Genomic DNA, 20,903 nt, shown 5'->3' on the forward strand with positions numbered 1-20,903 from the left:
TAAAAATGCAATCTAGTGTAGCATTAATATTTCTGCGGAAAGGTCAGGTTTCTAGAAAAAGCAGGCACTGATCCTTGGAGGAGCACAATGACCCTCAGACTCATAAACAAGAGAAAGGACGTTTGAAAATCTACAAATATGTAAACACAAAGAACTTGGTTATTGCTAAACTTTCTCTTTGGGAGAAGTAGATTGGGGCAAAATTTCGTGGGACAACTGTTTGTTTGTTTGTTTGTTTTTTACATGGAAAGCCCAACAAATTCATATGGAAAGTCAAATAAATGTTAGCTATGAAGGATGAGTTGGTGTGGAGCACAACCCTGTGTTCTTGAAAATAAATACACTCATTTTCTATGACCAACAATGCTCTTGTGCCCCCCAATTCATGGGGGAAATAAACATAATTCAAAACCCAATTTTCCAGGTAAGCACTCAAATAGGTTCAGAAGGAGGGCCAGTAAGAGCTTTCAGGACTAAGGAATGGTTGCAAGTGTGGCACCTGTGAACAGAGCGAGAGTAGATAATGAACTTACTCCTTAATTTATTTATTTTTTATGTGAGATGATGGGATAAGAATGAAATGTAGATGTGGACTGTTTTAATCTCTTATACTGTTAGCTGTAATTATTTTTAAACTGTTTTTATTATTTAAATTTTAAATTTTAATAGTATATACATTTTGTTAAGAAGCTACCCAAGAATGTTATCAAGCATTGCCATCTGTCTCTTAAGAGTAATGATTGCTGAGCTCTTGGTCAGCCTGTTGGAGAAGGCTAAGAAGTCCTGACCAGAGGCAGAAATGGAATGGAGTGTTTTTCTCTTGGGATCTGTGGATGGCTTTCCATGTTATTTCATAAGTCTGAGAAGCAGAAAATCTGCAGGAGGTCAGAATGGTGTTAATTGTTTTCCTCACAATCCCAGTCTTGACAGCATTGCTGTTCAGTTTTGAAGCATAAAAGGATGACTGATATCAAAGGGATGGTAGACTGGGCTCTGAGAGAGAAGACAGTGAGATGAGGAAGGGTCAAGGGCCCAGAATCTCACATTCCATTAAGTCTGGGAATCTTGGTCAGCCATGTAGAATATTTCAGATTTCCATGTGGAATGACTGTGTCTTGCATAGGACTTTCCCTAAAAGTAGAGAGACAGAAAGGTATATAGGAGGCCTAGTAGCCACTGTAGAAAAAGTGAATCTACCACTTAATATCCCCATTATTGGAATTTGGAGAAGCAGTGTGCCATTCTGGGGTTCCTTTGGACACGAAGAATATATTGACAATTAAGAAGCCCAGATTAAAAGTTATTTAATGAGTTCTAGATGATACTGTCCTTGCTGAAACCAAAAGAAATTCATAGATGAGTCCACCATAAATTTCAGCTGCCCAGCCCAAAATAGCTGATCCACTCAAAATAACTTCTAAGTGTAGAGCCTGGGTACAAGAATGGGAGCTCACACCAAAATAATTGGCAGTGGTGGCTTTGATGGAAGTGGAATGGTCTCCCTCAAGAGGTTGTGGTCTCTCCTTCCTTTGAGGTTTTAAAGCAGAGGTTGGATGGCCATCTGTCCTGGTTGCTTTAGTAGAGATTCTTGTATTGCAGGGGTTGGACTAGATGACCCTTGGGATCCCTTCCAACTTTACAATACTACGAAAGAAGCATCCGGATCAAATCTACCATAGGTCAGCACGATTCTTCCTATCAAGGATTCATCTTGAATTCTGCTTTGGGGGGGGAATCGCTGGCATGGGTATTAATGCAGCAACGAAGCCATCCACTGAGAGGACAGTGCACCTATCCATCACTTCTATGGAAGAGGATAAAACGTTTTGTGATAGGTTTGGAAGCCGCAGCATCTTGTCCTCCCTTTCCTGAGCCTGTGATCAAACCTGTGTGGGTTACGAGGCTATGAAGTTATAGAAGCACTCTTCCCTCACTTTCTGTCAGAGGGAAGATAGGCTGAAATGCCTGAATAAATGAGCAAGGAGGCCTCCAAACCCACATCTCTGTAGAAAAACTGAATAAGCACAGGAACCTCCTGCACAGAAGGGATATCAAAATTGCTGTCCCTGCCTTGGACCAGAGAAGGGCTTAAGCCAACCCAGCCTGCTCTGCTGTCCTGTGACCAAGAATTATCTGGCCACAGAGTGCACAGAGAAAAATACTATAAATTCAAATGATCCAAGAAACATCTCAAAAAATTGTGGCCAACTCCTACATTATTGCATAGAAGACAGAGCCCTGTTTGTACCTCCAGTACCAAATTTACTCAATGTATAGAGAGGAGACAAAACAATGAAAGCCAGTATGGCATAATGGTTAGAGTGCTGGCTTCTGACCTGGGAGACCATGGTTCGAATCCCCACTCAGCCATGAAGCTCCTTGGGCCAGTCACTATCTCTTAGCTTAACCTACCTCACAGGGTTGTTGTGAGGATGAAATGGGTGAGAACATGGCTATGGTGCAATAGCTTCATCACTCAAGTAAAAATAGCCACATTTTAAAAGGGAGGGGGATTTTCTGCTCCTCACAATGATTCCAATGTGTCTCTCTGTACTCAGCAATCTTGCTGACAGAAGTCCATGGCTCAGGAGAAAACTATGCAAATTGCAAAAGGCTTCAAACTTTCACTTTTGTTTTTGAATAAGGTTCAAAAATAAGACTTTTGGGAGGGGATCTCCACTTATTTTTCTTAATAGGTCTGGATGGTGGGATGGTAGTAATCAGAAGTACAAAAAGTGGTACCTGATATTCTGTTTAAGTAAGTTGTTGATGCAACTCACATGCTACATTTCAAAGCTGCTATTATTCTTTTTAACAAATTCAGAACCATGGACATCAGTTTCCTTTTGCTGCTCAATTCACAGGTTGTGGTAAAGAATATGAATACATTCCACTCTAGTTTCACTTTTGATAAGGAAAAGGGATTGAAGGAGTAGGATATTAGATGTTCACAGAAAACAGGCATCTTTTAGAACTGGAACATATCTCTTATAAGAATACACTAGCAGTAATAATACATAAGGCAATAATTGTCTATAAAATGGGCCTTCATTTTAGAATTAAAAGGATAGTATTACTGATCAAACAATAAACAAAACATCCATAGTGCAGGTTTAAAAACCAAGACCTGCTATTCTAAAGCATTTTTAAAACAATATGGTTACTTATGAGCTATAATATGCTAACTATGTATATTCCAAATGCCTCCTCAAAACAAACTGAGCTATAAACTCTCTTTTCAGTGCAGTACATTAAATTATGGTTAATGCAGCCAATAACAAATAGCTTGCACCTTCAGATTTTAAGAACTTTGCTGCTGCTGCTTCAGCAGTTTACAAGCAAATCTAACTATAGTATTTCATTTTTGTCACTGAAAACTCATTCCCAAAAATCTGAGTTATCTTACAGAAATATCTAACATTTTGCAGCCTCTTTCACGTACCTCCCCACATTAAAATTTAAAAAGAACAGGCTGAAAAGCAAAGAGCTTCGAGTAAAAGTAAATACAGTACAACATTTATGGCAAAAGACAGTGTTTCAGAAAGATGTACCAATCACATGTTTAAAAAACACAGGTATTCTGACATACAAATCTGATCATCTATAATATATTGCACTTGGTGCAAGCTTTAACTGTAATATTACTTAGACTGTGGCTGTCAAAAGAGAGCACATATTACAACACTGTAAATATTTTTTTAAAAAAATATTCTGAACTTAAGAGGAACATACATAGCTAAATTGCACTTAACAGAACATGGAATTTATAAAAATACTGAGCATTTTCTACATGCTTCAGATAACATGAGTGTTTTCACTTTACAAGCTAGTAACCCTGAAAAACAGCAATGATTGAAAAATCCAACTCAACTTGTTCTGTACAATAAGTCAGTCAGATCCCAAATTACTAAGAAACAAATTGCAAAACAAGGCTCACTAAAGCAGAACAAGCAAGCAACTCGGTGCTTTGGCACAGCTAAAAACAAACTCAAGTTGCCAAGTTACGCTCCAGATCTATCAGACCTACACAAATGATCAGAAAACAGCAGCAGAGGTACACCTTCAAACCTGGATCTTTTCAAAATGCAGCATCATTCATCCCACAGAGAAGGAAGGAAGAATACTTTAATTCAGCATTGTGTTCCAGGACGGGGCGATCTCCTGCCCAATAACTCAAAAGAAGTTTGAGAGTTGACAGCACATTCTTTCTGTTCCACACTGCAGAATCCCAAAATGGCTTCCCAGCGTCAACAAAGCCTGAAGGATCAGACGAATCTAATCCAGCCTCTTAAAGCTTCCATTGTCACTCATAGGCAGACTTTGAATTTATTGGACAAAGCTACTTCAGCCAGCCCACAATATTTAACCACTTAATTTCCTTCAAGGATGTACATACTGAAAACCTTTTCCCAGTGTTTTATTTATAGTTACAGGTTTCCATGGCACTTTAATTCTCACCTTTAATTAGCTCTTTAGCAAGGAGAAGCTACAATACTGCACAGAAGATCCCCCCCAACATGATTTTGTTGTTTTCCTAGGCAACCTGCAATGTTCTGTTTCCACAACATGCTTCTATTTAGCAAAAGGAAGGCAGGGAAGGGGCGGGATCAGGCTCTTCCCTGCTTTTTAAAAATACGCTCTGGAGACCTATGAGCAAGAACTCCATTAAACCTGTGCTAGCAAATTTGATACTTTAATAGCAAGGAGGCAAGTGCAGTTATTCAAATGCTAAACAACGTTCTTATTGGGGGGGGACCTTTACCTATGTAAATTATCTGCACAGCTCTAGCACTTTCATCATATGCAAAGCAAAATTTGAATGTCAGGAGCATTTTCCTTATTCTTTGGAACAACTTAACTTAAAAACCTTTTCCTACCTCAACAAGAGCTGGCCTTAGAGGAAATATTAAAATGTCCCACATCATGCAAGACTAGAGCTTTTGAAATCTGGCAACATGAGTTTATTCATCCCACCTAGCACTGTCCAGAGCCTTCATCTCCATCTTAGAGATTGTCAGCTTTCACAGTGCTTAGGTATGCAGCTCCCCACTCCCCTCTCTGCCTCTCATTGCTGCCACCTGTTGCTCACCCACATGCATGCCATACCTAATCGAAAGGGTGGCAGTACTCCCCCCCACACTATTGCTACAGTGATCGCTTGCTCTTCCTTCCCTCCCTCAAGGTTCCCATAACCTTGTCAAAGGAAGCCTCTCTGTAAGCCTCCCTCCCTCACTTCAACAGATAAAACAAAACTGGCAGCTCATCCAATGGCTCATTCATGCTCATTCTTAACCCTTACAGAAGCAGTTGTCTGGGGCTGCATGAGACCATGACATTCTTTGAATATGCAGGATGCACTCTAGTGAACCCCCAAGGACTAATCAATACTCAAATAGGGCACAAGGTTTGGTGCATTAAACTGGCAGGATGGTGAAGCCAATACACACCCGAGGAGGGGCCAAAGAGAGGCTTGGCCCTCCCCTGATTATAGCACATGCCTCCTCAGCATTACACATATCAAAAATGCCAGGAGCAGTTGTTTTAAAGCTTTCTAGCTTCAAGGAATCTGTTTAGCATCAACTAGCCCACCAAAAGACCCAAGTACTTTGTGGTGTGCTCTAGCCACACAGTCATTTCAGAGAGGGTGCCACCCAAGTTTGTTGGGCTCACCTCACCAAATCACCATTAACACATATGTATTGGAAGTAGACATTTAATACTCCCCTACAGCTGCAGATTTCTGGGAAAGATTGGCAGCACCAAGCAAAATATCTTTCATGTAAACTACTAAATCTATTATTTTGTAGTACATGATAATGAGGTGATATAGTAAACCAGTTCAATGAATTCTTCAATAAATCAACTTGGAAAACAGAATAATAGGAGTGAGTTTATGAGTAGTGCCTGCATATCTATATCATATAGCAATATATGTTGTATTTCTCTTTTTTAAAAAAAATTATTTTATTAATTTTCCATACATTCATACATTACAATTTCTATTAAATTCCCTGTTTTTGACTTCCTTCGGCTTCTCTGCCAGTCATCCAAATTCTAACTTCTTCAGTTACACATTTCCAAATTTTGCTATTGCCTTTATACCTACCCCCCACTTCTATTTTGCCTTTTTACAATATTTCTTATGCTGTTACAGAGTTTCTCTAAATGCCACTAGCGTTATTTCATTATCACTTATACATTCCCAGTATTCAACTAATTTTCCCCAGTCCTCGATGAACTTTTGATCTCGTAGATATCTGATCTTCCCAGTCAGTTTATCAAGTTCTGCATAGTCTATCAGCTTCATTCTCCACTCTTCCAACGCTGGTATTTGTTCTTGTTTCCATTTCTGGGCCAGTAATATTCTTGCTGCTGTTACTGCGTATTGGAAAAGTTTATGGTCCTTTCTATTTATTTCATTACCGACAATTCCTAAAAGAATATTTCTCATCCATGTGATGTTTCATTTATAAATTTAATAAAATCATGCTATACAATGTAAAAAACACCATTTTCTTTCTCTCCCCTTTCCACCTTCAATTTTGGTCATAGATGCTTCAGTTGAGATTCGTACATAGCAGTGGGTTAGATTAGATGATCCTCAGGGTCCCTTTCAACTCTACAATTCTATGATTCTATAACATCATTGCCATGGTTAGAACATTTCCAGGTATAGTTTGGAATTTTAGTGCCTACATCCCCCTACAGGGTGGAGGACCCATTTAGATGGTCTGCTCCCTGATCCCAGCCCAGAGACCAATGGAATATGATGAATTGCTTAAAGTTCTTGGGAATTTCCCAGTGGATGGGGCAGGCATTCATATGAAAGGTCCTAGTCTTGCTATAGAATGGCAAGATAAGATGGACAATTGAAAGTTTAGCAATCTAGTTTTCTCTCCAGTGCTATGTAGTCTGTTCAGCAACTTGGTACTTCAAGTAATTATGGATGATAAAACAGGCTGGACAACAACTAGAACCCAGGTCTTTGTTACAAAGGCAGTTGAGCACTGGTTAGAGTACACAATCAAGCCTAACCTGAAACTGTTCTTAACCCGAGGTACCACTTTAGCTAATGGGGCTTCCCGCTGCCACGAAATTTCTGTTAAGCAAAGTTCTTAACCCGAGGCATTATTTCTGGGTTAGCAGAGTCTGTAACCTGAAGCATCTGTAATCTGAAGCGTATGTAACCCAAGGTACCACTGTATATGGACTATTGAAATTGGAGTTGAAAAATACATCTTGCGCCTTCAATTTTCAAATTAGCTTACACTGTAATAAGAATTAGCAGCTCTCTCACATGTACTGCCCCCTCCCAAAAAACCCCCCACAGAGTTATTCATAGGTGGAACGTGCTAGGATTCCATTTTATAGCAAGGATACTTCCAACAGTATGTAATTCTTAAGCGCAAAGCACTTGTTTCCAAATGCCTTAATATACAATCTACATACCATATAATTGCACACAAATACATTTTGCTGGATGAACATGATGCATACAAGCCCTAGAATCCATGACCAATCACAGTTTCTCAGAGTGAAACACATACATTTGTTCTGATGGGAATTAGCATGTTACCACAATATAAACAGTCACACTTTTAAATAAACACACATTTTTCTATATGTACACCATGATGGAAATCTATGTTTGGCTGCAGTTTCTCTGCACGTGTACACCACAGGAGCACACAAGTAAGCAGACTTGTGCAATTATCACACTTGACCATCTATATTTAAGTTGCCTGTGTGTAAGGGCTTACAATTTTTTTGCTTAAGTTCTGATAACCCTTAGACTAGTTAAGAAGAGAGCTGATGTTCATCTTCTTCAGAGATAACTAAGAAACACATATAAATATGAGAAAGTTTGCAGTAAATAAATCAGTCTAGCCTCACTTAGTAATGGAATATTTATAGTCTTTAGTACCATAATTGCACACTCAAAACCTGCCTGCCTAGGTAAATTTTCCTTGTTTCAACATTCAAAACCTGATGCGCACATTTCATTTTCCATATCTTAATGCCATGCTGTACTGCCAAGATCTTTACCATTTTAGCCTGGATCACAATATCACTAAATCCATAACTCTACTTCAGAACCACATAAGCATGCTAAAACCAGAGAGACAATGTGAAAGATGGGCATTACAAAAATCATAGTAGACCAATACCAATGGTCTACTATAATCGACGTTTTCTTTTGTTCTGTGTATATCACGATGTATTTTTGTTGCTATGGCCGACGGCTGACGCAAATAAAGTTTCATTCATTCATTCAATGGGGCTTAGCCCCAAAATATGTTGTATTCAAGTCTTCCTTGCAGAATTAATCCACTACTGTTAACAGCAGCAATGGCAATAATAACTAATAGTATTGGAGACATCACCATATGTTTCCTGGCATTTATGCAACCTGTCATCAAATTCTTTATTGACTAAAATATACCACCAACGCCCAGCAAGATGCCAACCCAGTTGCAATGCTAGCAGAAGGACATCTTTTCATTTGAATAAAGCATGCCGTTTTTTGTTTCCCAGCTGTCTGTTACAAACCCCCAGACCACTCTGGAGCAAAGTACCACAAATAGTGAAAGCACAGAGAGCCGTTTGTTGCTCTTTTGTGGACAGGTCATTTATCTGCCAAAGAGACAGAAGGCACAGCTGCTACTGTTCTAATCAGAACTCTATTAAAGCCTTGTGAGCCTGGATTATCCTTATAGGACTAACTGTGCCACATTCCCATATGAGGGGGTGTATCTGAATATAATACACTTAATAATTTCCTGGAGAAAGAAAACATAACTACCTGTCTGCAAAGTGCTATCCAACTATTTTTACTACAAAATATGACTACCAAAACTTCATGCCTGTTCAAAACCACCTCTCACTCTGAACTTTTATATCACTCTCTATAATTTCTTCTTACTTACTGGTACATTGTCCTCAGCAACAATCACAAGGAAACAATTTTACCACAAGTTACTAAAATCAGGGTGTTACTTAACAGAACTGGGTCAAACACCCACCATTTTAAGCAACTTTCATGTGTATTTATTGGACACAGTTCTTCCTATTCCAAAGTCTTGAGGCAGGTAATAATATGCTTGAATCCATCACTGGCTACTAAAAACCAAATTAAATCCTCATACGGTTTTTCAGAATAAATACACTTTTCAGAATAAATACACTAAAGCATTATTTTCCATAGAAACTCACTGAAGGTTATTTATTTATATTACTGTATACAAATATTTAGAACCCAACATTTACCAAACATCCCATGTCAGAAATATATGCTGTTAAAAACAAAAACAAAAATAAAAAAACAATGTAAAACAAAACACAGAATTCAGTTACAAATAAAATCACCAGCAGCAACAGAAACTCAAATGGCTAATACACCTGAATCCCAAAAGGCTACACAAAGAGGTGTCATCAGCTGCTGATGAAATGACATTGATGTTGTAGTGAGACATACCTCAGAAGGGAAGTCATTTCAAAGGCAAGAGGCCACTGAAAAGAGCCCACCCATGGGTCCCTACCCCCTACTCCATAAATCTCATTAGGCCTGGGAGCCACCAGCAGAGGTTTCCCTATAGATCTTAAAATTCACGCAGGTTTGAATGGGAGGAGGCATTCTTTAAGAAAATTGGGCCCTTAGACATTGAGGGGTAGCCAAGAATACCCTTAATGTGTATCCTTACAGATTTTGATTTGGTATCTATATTGACAGCACTCCCTGGTGGTCTTAAAAGTTGTAGTGGCAGTCATAGGAAGCTGCCTTATACCAGGTTGGATCATTGGTTCATCTAGCTAAGCATTCAGACTAGTTAGTACCCGTTCTCCAGGATTTCAGGTAGAAGTCTTTTTCCAGTCCTACATGGAGATGCCTGGGATTGAACTTGGGACCTTCTGCATGCAAAGCTGGTATTATTCCACTGAACTACAGTCCTTCCTGTAACCTTTTGCATGCAAAACTTGTGCTCTACCACTGAGCTGTGCAGCCTTTCTATTAGACATGCAGGGCACCTTGAACTGAGTACTAACTTATGTGAGCTCATATTCCACCATACCCAGCAGCTCACAGTATGTAAGTGTGAGTAGGAAAACTATTAGTTATTCACTGATTGATAGTCACATGACACATGAGTACAAGTCCCAGCCCAGAGGGTTCCAATCAGAGATCGGAAGCAACATAAAAGGGAAAAAAATCACAATGAAACTCAAAGTGGTAGCATGAAAATGTAGAAACCAACCATAAAATGTCTGACAGAATAAAGATATTTCCAACACCCATCTAAAAACAGGAAGAAATAGAATACGGCACAGGAAATAGAATTCAGCTATGTATAATTTTAAAAAGAAAGATAATATAATGCCAAAGTCTGAAAGTACTGGTGACCACTAGACAGACTGAAAACAAACATTTAAGAAGTTTTAATCCTAAATTCAGGCAGGCCATACCTTTATCAGAACCTCCCAAAACAAGGAACAAACTTTCAAATGCTCCATAAGTTTTCTTCAGACTGGATGTGAAAGCAAAAGTAGGCGGAGTGAAGAGAGGGGAAAGGAAGGAGGGGGGAAATTTCACTTCAAAAAAATGGTTACATTCATAGTTTGTCCTCCAAGTGGTGCAGGGCAGCTTACATGGTCCTCTCCTCCCATTTTATCTGCACAGCCACCCTTTAAGGTAGGTTAGTCTTAGAGGGAGGAACTGGCTCAAGGACACACATTTAAGTTCATAGCTGGATGGGGACTTGAACACCAGGTCTTGGTATGCTACCTTGAATGAAAGGCAGACTATAAATGTAGTAAGATAACAACAACAAAACCATCAAGGTAGGTATTGTGACTTATTTTGTCGACATCTTGGTTTGCCCCAATAAAAGCATTACCTGGCTGCAGCTTTTGGAGCCTTCTTATGGAGCAGCAGGGGCTACTTTCTCTTTTTATTTTAATCCTAGAGGGGGAACCTGTGGTCCTTCAGACTGTTGTTGGATACCAACTCCCATCAGCCCTAATAAGCCGTAACTTGCTAAACTACCTTAGGGATAGAGGTATTTTAGCAAGATGTAGAGGATCACAGGCTACACACCCCTGCCCTAGCTGGAAGCTAATGCATTTTTATGTATTTGATTTAAAGTTCCATCTTTCATCCAAAGGAGCTTAAGGTGGCATACATAGTTTCCGCCCTCCATTTTATTCTCACAACAGCCCTGTGAGTTAAGCCAGGCTAAGAGACAGTGATTTGCCCAAGGTCACCCAATGAGCTTTATGGCTGAGTGGAGACTTGAACCCTTTTGCCTGCCAGCCCAACACTCTTAACTACACCACCACAATGGGTTGAGCAAGCAGTTAAGAAAATACCGTATTTTTTGCTCTAGAAGACTCACTTTTTCCCTCCTAAAAAGTAAGGGGAAGTGTGTGTGCGTCTTATGGAGCGAATGCAGGCTGCGCAGCTATCCCAGAAGCCAGAACAAAAAGCAGCAATCCCTCTTGCTGTTCTGGCTTCTGGGATTCAGAATATATTTTTTCTTGTTTTCCTCCTCCAAAAACTAGGTGCATCTTGTGGTCTGGTGCGTCTTATAGAGCGAAAAATACGGTACCTTTCTGGAATTGTTCCTTTCAAATTTTAAACTCATCTTTTATTGTATGTGCATATATATGTTTCACAAGGCCTTTGGTTCTTAATTATCCGCAGCCTCCAGTGGATGGAATGATTTAAACCTGCCTTTTGAAAACGGATTTATCCTTGTTCATTCCCTTTATTTTATGCCTGTTTCAATGGACGTGCTTGTTGTAAGCTACTTTGGTTTTTTAAAAAGCAACCAATAAATTGTATGGTGTGTAAATGGTCGTCCTAAACCTGATTCCCCCCCCCAAAAAAATATGAATTATGAATCATTGAGTAGAAGGGGTTTCAAGTGTCATCTAGTTCAACCCTCTGCAATGCAATAATTCGTTTTGGGGTTTGTTTTGGAATAGCAGCATGCAACTATTTGTTCATATAAAAGGGGAGTGGAAAGGAAGGTGAAGGAGAATGAAGCCACCAGATATTCTCCCTCCCCGCCTTTCTCTCGATTTGCTTGTGTGGCCTGGGGGGGGTCAAAGAGAAGAGCCCCCCCCCATATTATTGAGGGGGGCAGAAGCGAGGGTGTTGGGTGGGGGCCTACGAACAACACTCGCGCTAAACTGAGGGGGGGGGGATTTCCACTCCTCAACCTCCACAATATAAAAACGGAGGCTGCGGTGGCGGTTGTGGTGAAGAAACCGAGAAACTCCAAAGCGAATGAAGGCGGCTGCGGCAAGCAATGTATCTCGCTGAGAAACCGAGAGAGGGCCGCGTTAACATAATACCGCCGCCTGCTCTTTCCCTTTCATGTATTCCCGGCCAAGAGAGGAAGAGAAGGAAAGGAAAGAAGAAGCAAGAGCAATGAAAACGGAGTCCACAAGGCGCCTCGGCCGCAGCGCGCGCTCTGTCTCTCAAGCTCGGCCGTTAGTTACCTGACGAGAGGCACGCGCACGCGCCCTGGGAGGACGCCGCTTCTGGCTGCCGGGTCAGCGCACCTGAGGAAGGTGACGAGGATCTCGCGCTGCTTTACGGGAGCAGCGCCGCTACGCGTCCGTTTCCCGCCCGCCCCCCGCCCCGCTTGACTGAGGGGAGCTGGGCGGGAGGCGTCGGCGGACTCGCCGCTTCCCTAAGAGGCCCCCAGAATCTCTCTCCCTCTCTCTGCTCCTCATGCCCCGCCCCGCCCCCTTCGGCCGCGGGCAACGGTTCATTTTCGAAAATGGCGGCAACCGCAGGAATGGGCTGGGCTGCGGGAAGCCACGCCCACCGCCCCTCTTCCACACGGAGGCGGTTGGTCAGGGTAGGAGAAGCGCTCTCTGCACATGCTCAGTGGGAAAACGGATATTTCTCCTCAGCCGGTGCCTTTTCCCGCTTCCTTCGTTTCTAGGTGTGCCTAAACCGCACCTCCAGCTCCGAAGCAGGGATTGCCCCGCGGCAGAGGCGTAGGAAGGTCAGGTGTAACCCAAATTTCTTGTCACCCCCCCACATGGATTTTTTTTTTGCCTGAAAAAATGGTTTTATGTTATTTCATATTTCCTTACAAAGGAATAATAATAATAAACAACTTTTATTTATATCCTGCCCTCCCGGCTGAAGTCGGACTCAGGGCAGCTATCATCAGATACATAACATTGATATAAAATCACAATAATTAAATTACCTCCTAAAACATGTCAAAATCAAATTAAAGTCTAATTAGATGGCTTTCCGCAGGGTTAGGGTTGGGAACAGTAAGTGCTCCACTGAATTGAAATTTCAGCCTTCACGACATAGGAAAACGGCCAAGTAAACAGCTATTTTCATGGAGGAGGGTCAAAATATTAACTGATATGCATGAAATTTCATATATAGCTATATAATCCCAAGTGTAGTAAAATAAGACCTTTGGAGCAGGCATTTTCTAAAAAAAGGTTTTTATGAACCGCCCTTGTAGGGCAGTAATTGTTCCCTGATAATTTGTCACACACACACACACACCCGCCCTACACCCCTGCCCTGCGGCACCGTACAATACACAAGGGGGGGGGGACACCAAGTACCAAATAAAATATGGAAAGTGAAAACAGCAAAAAAAATTAATCTGAAAAATACCTGTTGAGGATAAAGCGAAGCCCACGAGGGTGGGGAATCTCTGGGTATCCTTGCACTAGTGACCTAATTAATCCCTTAAGACTCAGCCTTTCTCAACCTGTGGGTCTCCAGATGTTGTTGAACTACAACTCCCATCACCCCTAGCTAGCAAGGCCAGAGCTCAGGAATGATGGGAGTTGTAGTCCAACATCATCTGGGGACCCACAGGTTGAGAACTGCTGCAAGTCATACTGGCTGGTGGTGATGGAAGCTAGAGTCCAACAACATCTGGGAGCCTTTAGATTGCATTTGTTCCAAGGGTTGGTTTTTGGTTTTGTTTTGTTTTGAAGACTGTTCTTCAGCTGGAAAAAAAATAAGATAGATATGCAGTTTACAAAGATAGTCCCTGACCTTCGGTTTATAATTCTAAAAAGACGAAGGCACAAAATGAATGAGGGACTGGGATGGAGAAGAAGGCAAACTTGGATGCACTAGATCTGAGTTGGCAACAGTTCCTGCAACATCCTGCTAAAATGGACTACTGTAGTTGAAGGCTGGGGAGAGCGAGAAGTTTCTGGTGTTTTAGTTGAGCCAAGTGCCATATCTCCCTAGGGTACAGGACTCCTTAGCATCCTTTAGGCAGAGTATATACTATTCACTTTAAACTTGGCTAATATGCCCAGGCAGGGAGTATCATCCGATTTTTATGGAATGCTTCTGGCATCTTTATTTAAGCCGCTCCTTTATAATTGTTTTGAATCTTGTTTTTGTTCTTTTCTTCTGTGTTTGTTTCTGTATGTAGCTTGTGAGGACTATGCCCTAAAAGGCAGCCCAAAATAGAAACAAAATAACTAGGAGCGAAAGGTGAGGCACAAAGGAGTTTATAAATTAAACCCAATTTAATTATTAAATGGCTATTGTGCCCTTTGAAAATATTTTTGCTAGTGGGGCTCAACAATAAATACATACCCGCACACAATGATATGGTGAGGTCTGCCTAGCCCCATTGTGGACATCTCTTTAGTGCCATGCAAATACATCTCCCCTGCCCATGCCTTCTGATAGTGAATATGATATTTAGTTACCTCATCACTCATCCCTTGCTTCAGATAATTTAGAAGTTAAATACAGCTTCTGGGTTACTTATTTTCATCAACTGTGAACATTATGTCTTCCCTCTCTTTAACCAGTTTCATATCCACAACAGGCCACATGCCCTTGCCTCATGAATGCTGTTTGCTCAGGAGCCTTTAGTGAAGGACTTTACTGAACATTTTTTTAGACCATTTTTTTACTTACACACACAGAGAGAAATGTATCCAACATAAAACCTACCCCATCCTTGGACACCAAAAGAGAGAGCTTCTGGATACACAGACTCAACACCCTAACACCCCATTGTCTTATCTTGGAGGATAATGCACAATCATTAATCGATGCATTGAATTGTTTAAAACTTATTTTGTACTTATATAGTAGATGCCACCTTCTTTTCTCCACTATTTTTAGACTTTGGCTCCTAGTGTCTGGTTTGAAATCCAGCTGTGTCATTGACAAAGGCAGATGCTAATATATTTAATTGTAGAATGTTAAGCCTCTTTTCTGTTTTGCCAGTCACTTGACTTATATGCACACACACACACACAAAAAAAAAATGGACACATGTGATGCATTTTATGATAAAGTATCAAAAAACCAAATGACATACATTAAACATGTCACCAAAACTGGGCACTGTAAGCTAACATGAGAAATCAGTTATTTGCAATGGGAGTTCAGTTACTTGCAGCCCAACCAATAAAGGAAAAACTGGTTCATTTAATAAAGGCACTTAGACATGGAACAAAAGAAAAATTGCAACAAACCAAACTATAATGAATATCCAGAGAGAAATGCAAATAATTTAATTTTTATCTATAATTCCTTCCTTACCAAAACCCATCTATAGTTAAAACTCCTCAAATAACACACTCATCACATAGTAATCCAAAGCAGTATAATGATACATGCCCAGGATATTGGGTATTTACATTACCGGAAACGCGGTAACATAAATTTAAATGAAAGGAGATTGCACTTTCTTGCTCTTCCCGCAATGTATGCATGTTGTCATGGCCAGACACATCCAGTCTTAATTCAAATGAAGACAGCCACTCCTCCTTGCAGTGATGAGTGTCTAGGTCGGGGTCTAAATGCTTCACACTTGAGAGGTCCAATAGCAATACTTTTAAAAAAACTACCAAGGTCAAAAATAGATTAGAATTCTGCTGCTTGGTAAACCTTTAAATGTCTCCAGATCTTCATTCTGTGTCATAGAGATTTTGTGTCATAGAGATCTTACAATATGCATGGTAACTTGTCTAATACACAGCTGAGAAACACATTGTAACATCATTCAGTGGTCTAAAGTTCACTGCAGAGATGTTAGATGTGGGATTTGCAACAATATGAAAAACAATGTAACTCTTATTCACACATTTGTCTTTTCAAGGTTTTTTTCTGTTAAAAAAGTTAAAAATATTTTGCCTGTAATAGTTTTTATTTATATCTGCATGAATGTCAGTATGTGGCAGCTGAAACTTCTCCATTTATTGAAGTATCAACATTGTATGGTACAAATGAGAAGTCACAGCCCACAAAGGCATTTATGATTCTGAGTATCTCCAGCCCGTTGATTCAATGTGCAGCAGCAACTGATCACAGTAGGCTGGAGAGCGATGTTTGCGCACAACTGCTTCAATTTCTTTTGCCAAGCTATCTGGATAGAGAACACCTCCTTCTTTCAAAATATCTGCAAAACACAAGTTTATATACAGTTACCAAAAACTTCCTACTGTTTGCCAAAAACACAGGAGCCTTCTTAGCTTAGAAAGCATGGATTTTTTTCAGAAAGAATATGCTGCTGATCATACCAAATATAAATACAAAACTTTTAAAAGCACATGAACTTTAAGTGTTTTCATTGTTTCTCCCTGTGTTGCAAAACCCCCCAAAATTCTCCTGGGTTTTTTTCAGGGAAAAAATGATGCCTCCATGGATTCCTGTTTGTTTTTATGCAGCTGGCACATTTAAGAGCCCCATATACACACCAATGCAAATTTGAATATTTTGTGCAAAGGAGCTGCTTCCTCCACTGAAATGGAGGAAAGTCTTGCTGTATTAATGCATTGGCGCACCTGCAAGAAGAGTTCAGTGTAATTTGAGCCCAAAGTTGCATGCTTCAGTCACAGACACAGTGCTTGGTAAAACCTGTAGTCAGTGTCAAGCAAGTTAAAATGACATTTTGCACAGGTCTTAATAAGATAAACCAATCATGTGGTGGGTAGATTATGAAAGACAAAGATTGCAAGCTTGGAAAAATTATTTTCTCAACAGCAGTAATAAAACCTTCCACAAGAATTGGTGAAGCTACTCCTAACACAGACAAGTCAAACAAATAAAAAGGGACATTAGAGAGTTTAGTCTAGATCTACAAGGAAAGTGTAAACTCTTATTTTACAGAGTTCTTCCCACCTACCTCATTAGCCAAACTAAGGCATCCATGTGTACATTTATTCAGAAATTACTTCTCATGGGATTAAGTATAAGCAGGATTCGTATATCTGTGCCTTTGGAAAGACAACCTCCTTCATCCCTTCCTCTCCAGTTCCTTCCAAGTCACTTCCTTTGATAATTGCTGCCCTAGCAAGCACCTTACCTTCTCAAAGCTGACTACCTTTCACACAGAACATGATTTCCCACAAGCACTTAAGATACTTCACATTGCCAGAGCACTCTCCTCCACCCAGAAAGCTCAAGCAACTCTCTCTTTTCTGACCCTCATTTGGTATCACAGGTACTACTGCCCCAGAAAATAGGTGCTTAATCCAACTTCTTAAAAAACATCAAAGCAAGAACTCATTCAAGGCTTACCTAAGACAGCAGACTGGATATTCTGGTCAGGGTCATCCAGGTGAACCAACAGTTCTTGATACAGGAACTCAATGCTGGTTTTTAATAGGGCTTTCTTTTCGCCATTGTTTATACATTTGAACCAGCTGAGCAAGGCATTGGCAGCTGCTAGTCGGACCTCATGCGATGAATCATCCAAACGCTTTAGGAGTTCTGAAAAATGATACAACAGCACCAAAAGTTTACTATATGGACACTATGCCATATTCAGTAACAAATGGAAATTATGTTGCAAAGAGATGGGGGACTTATTTTGTTCCTAAAATTTACACTCTGCTGACTAGGATCTAGTAGTCTCTCTCTCTCTCTCTCTCTCTCTCTCTCTCTCTCTCTCTCTCTCTCTCTCACACACACACACACACACACACACACCAATTAAAAACATTCCATACAATAAAATTAACACAATAAAGCAACGTAAAAATGTCTTTATTTTCTTCAATTGACTTCCTGAATTAAAACAAAAAGGTAAGGAGATTCTATGCCAAGTATGGGAACCTGTTGTGCACCTCCAGGCTCTGTTAGACTCGCATCCTCAACTGCTGACCATGCTGCCTGTGACTGATGAGAAACAGAGCTTAACAATATTTGAGGGGGCACAGGTTTCCCAATTGCTCCTCTTCATACTGATCTGCTCTTCCCAGCAAAACCACAATTGTTGCCTATGGTTAGCAGATTACATTGCTCCCCCACCTTTCTTGGCTCAGTTATGTTCAAAAATATAGCCCAACAGAGTCATTGCTTTAAAAGGGCACCTTCACATGTGTGAACCACTTGTTTCTGTTCTCCATACAAGTTTGCACAGAGATCACGTTTTACACCATTTCAATCTGCAATGGTCAGCAGCTGCTTTTGCAGATGCAGCAGCACTTGCTCCGACTCTCATCAAACTGCAAGTGGCTCAGGGCATAGCCACATGATGCAAAAACCTTGCTGGAGCTAATCCGCCCAGGCCTCCTATGGGAGAAACTATACAGGAACCCCACCTGTGCTACAAGCTTCCCCAAAAGTAAGATGAGCTGTAAGAAATTAGCGTTCTTGTGTCAGCTGTCATTATGTAAATTTGAAATTAATTTTAACACTGTGGGTATTTACGTCATTTAAAAGAAACACACCATGTAAACTAGATGGGCGAACTGTGACATGGGTGGCACAAGTAGCAGAGGCTAAGAGGGCCTCTTCACACCTGTACATGCCTATGGGTCTGGTTATGGTAACCAGTCAGGTCCACTCCACTCAGACTGTCTTGCACTCTCCTGCTCCACAGTTTAGCAGGCTAGAAGGTAAAACATAAGAAGGTGCAGGAGGATGCACCTGTACCTGTGAACTTGAGGGGCACATTCTCAAACAAGAGAAGTCAGAAAGATTGGCCACCACTACCAATGGCTATCATACCTGGATAAATTTTGCTGAGTTCAAATTGTTTTATGCAGGCGTCTAGAAAAATGCTGATTATCCGACAAGACATTAAGCGTGTCATTTTGGAATCTTCTTCCAGTGTGGCAACTATTTTGGGCATCAGAATATCTTCAACTTTCAGCATCTGAAACCAAGGAAATGAACCACCAGCTTAAGAAAAGGGGACTGCATTTACAACCAGTTCGATTTCTGTTATATTCACTGACGACTGCAGGACACAGGCAAATGCCAAGGACAGGGACAGATGCTAATAAAGTAAATCTCTTAAGAAAAGCATTGTCGTCTTGGGTCATTCACTGAGCAGATTTTTCCTTTAACCACCGTGAACAGCTCGACGTGTGGGGATTTGCTCCTGAAAGAAAACATGCATTCACATAGCTTGTTCTTGATCTCTTTACCCTTTTGGCTTGTTCAATTAAATTAATGGCAGATATAATAAAAATGGCCAGGTGAAAATATGAACTGCCTGGCCCTAAGAGGAGGTTATGATGAGTTTGGGTTTCCTATACAGAAACAGACACACACAGATAGAGAACTCATCAAACTATGATGTGGCAAACTGCTTTTGAAACTATCACAAGCAGTTTGTGATATGGCATTGGCATCAGAGAAAGGTAGTGGGGGAAATCGCACTGGGCACATGCACACTGAACCCTCTGGATCCCAGCCATGTTCTCATGACCTTTTCATTTTCTGTGTATCTGCCGTTTCAGCTCCGTGGGGTACAGTAGAGTTCTCTAAAACCACAATACAAATATTTCAGGGGATTAGGCACATGCTTTGAAGGCTAGGGAAGCAATTCCAATGAACATATGATATGGCTGCCACCACCAGCACACTTCTGGAGTGAGAGATGAATGATTTAAAGTTAGCATTTCTTTAGTATTCCAGAAGATGGTGCTCATGTTCAAATTTAAGCTCTTAAACCAAGAGTCTTCAACCCAAGACGCACCTTAGCCCCATCTTGCAACCAATATACCCTCTACCCTTTAGCTTTTCAATTTCTAAAAAATCTTAAGGCAAAAGCAGAAAGAGGACCATGGCTATAGTACTGGTGTGACACATATTCTACTAGGGTGCAAACCATGCTCTACACTACACAGCCTGCTTTTGAGTAAAGTATGCAGAAGAACATTTGCATTCTAATAAATGCAAGGATGTGCATGTCTTGCATTCACCCTAGAGGAATCTTCTGAGCTATCTTCCAAACTGTTTAGTCTCTCAGTCAAGTGAGTTTTATTGTCTTGGCCATAAGCAGCCACAATATCCAAATATAGACAAACAGTAAAAGTCAAACTACATTTGTAACAGACCACCCAAATCTCAAAAGAGAGAAAAATATGGATTGTTAGGGTTCGTGCACAAACTCAGAGATAGGGGCAGAGAATACTTAGTGTTACTCCTTTCCCAAGTTGTAGGAAACCTTTGAACAGCCATTGCCTACTATTTCATCTGCCTCCTTTTTTGTTGCGTAGCAGCTTCTCATTCTCCAGATCTTCCACACAAACCTCTGTTACCATGTGTGGTTCCCAATTAATAACTCTCCTCGCACTTTGTTCAGTTCAGGGGTCTCCTCCATACCCTTTCATGCTCCTGTATCATGTTTCAATTTTATTTTGCTGCAGCGCAGTTAAGATATGTACCAGCTTGCAGAAAACATTTAGGACAAGGATCAAGTCAGTGCCAGATCACACAAATGGCAAAAGAATATAAGGAAAGCTGATAAAAATTCTCTAGTCTAACATACTGCTTTCTTGGGTGGTCAAGCAGAAGTCTCCTGGGAGCCCACAAGAAGGGCCATAAGGCAATAGACTTCTGATGTTGCCTAACAGCAACTGATATTCAGCAGCATAGCTTCTCCAAAGTAGTTTGATTGAGCTATTTGGGCAATAGCTGC

General features: G+C 40.7%; 2 protein-coding genes and 1 long non-coding RNA gene across 15 annotated transcripts in view; 1 reads left to right on the plus strand and 2 right to left on the minus strand.

The window, feature by feature from the left end:
• Window positions 1-12,694, minus strand: part of SUN1 (Sad1 and UNC84 domain containing 1) — a 62,617-nt gene extending 49,923 nt beyond the window's left edge. For 4 of the 13 annotated variants that reach the window (XM_081169452.1, XM_081169451.1, XM_081169450.1 and 1 more), the window contains exon 1: window positions 4,061-4,250. The gene's annotated coding sequence lies outside the window, so the exon portion shown is untranslated. Of the gene's footprint in view, window positions 1-4,027; window positions 4,251-10,461; window positions 10,573-12,501 lie in introns of those variants that run through there. The other 9 variants (XM_081169446.1, XM_081169444.1, XM_081169443.1 and 6 more) reach the window with 7 other exon arrangements.
• LOC308573118 overlaps window positions 11,482-20,903 on the plus strand; it is a 147,279-nt gene continuing 137,857 nt past the window's right edge. Inside the window, exon 1 of the long non-coding RNA XR_014001930.1 lies at window positions 11,482-11,599. This is a non-coding gene — a long non-coding RNA (uncharacterized lncRNA). The remainder of the gene's footprint in view (window positions 11,600-20,903) is intronic.
• DNAAF5 (dynein axonemal assembly factor 5) overlaps window positions 15,291-20,903 on the minus strand; it is a 28,436-nt gene continuing 22,823 nt past the window's right edge. Inside the window, exons 11-13 of the mRNA XM_081169468.1 lie at window positions 18,983-19,130; window positions 17,549-17,740; window positions 15,291-16,427 (exon numbers count right to left, since the gene is read on the minus strand). Coding sequence (XP_081025594.1) covers window positions 16,282-16,427; window positions 17,549-17,740; window positions 18,983-19,130 — 486 coding nt within the window. The 3' untranslated portion in view covers window positions 15,291-16,281. The remainder of the gene's footprint in view (window positions 16,428-17,548; window positions 17,741-18,982; window positions 19,131-20,903) is intronic.

Source organism: Podarcis bocagei, assembly GCF_964188305.1.
Source record: "Podarcis bocagei genome assembly, chromosome: 14".
Classification (NCBI taxonomy): domain Eukaryota; kingdom Metazoa; phylum Chordata; class Lepidosauria; order Squamata; family Lacertidae; genus Podarcis; species Podarcis bocagei.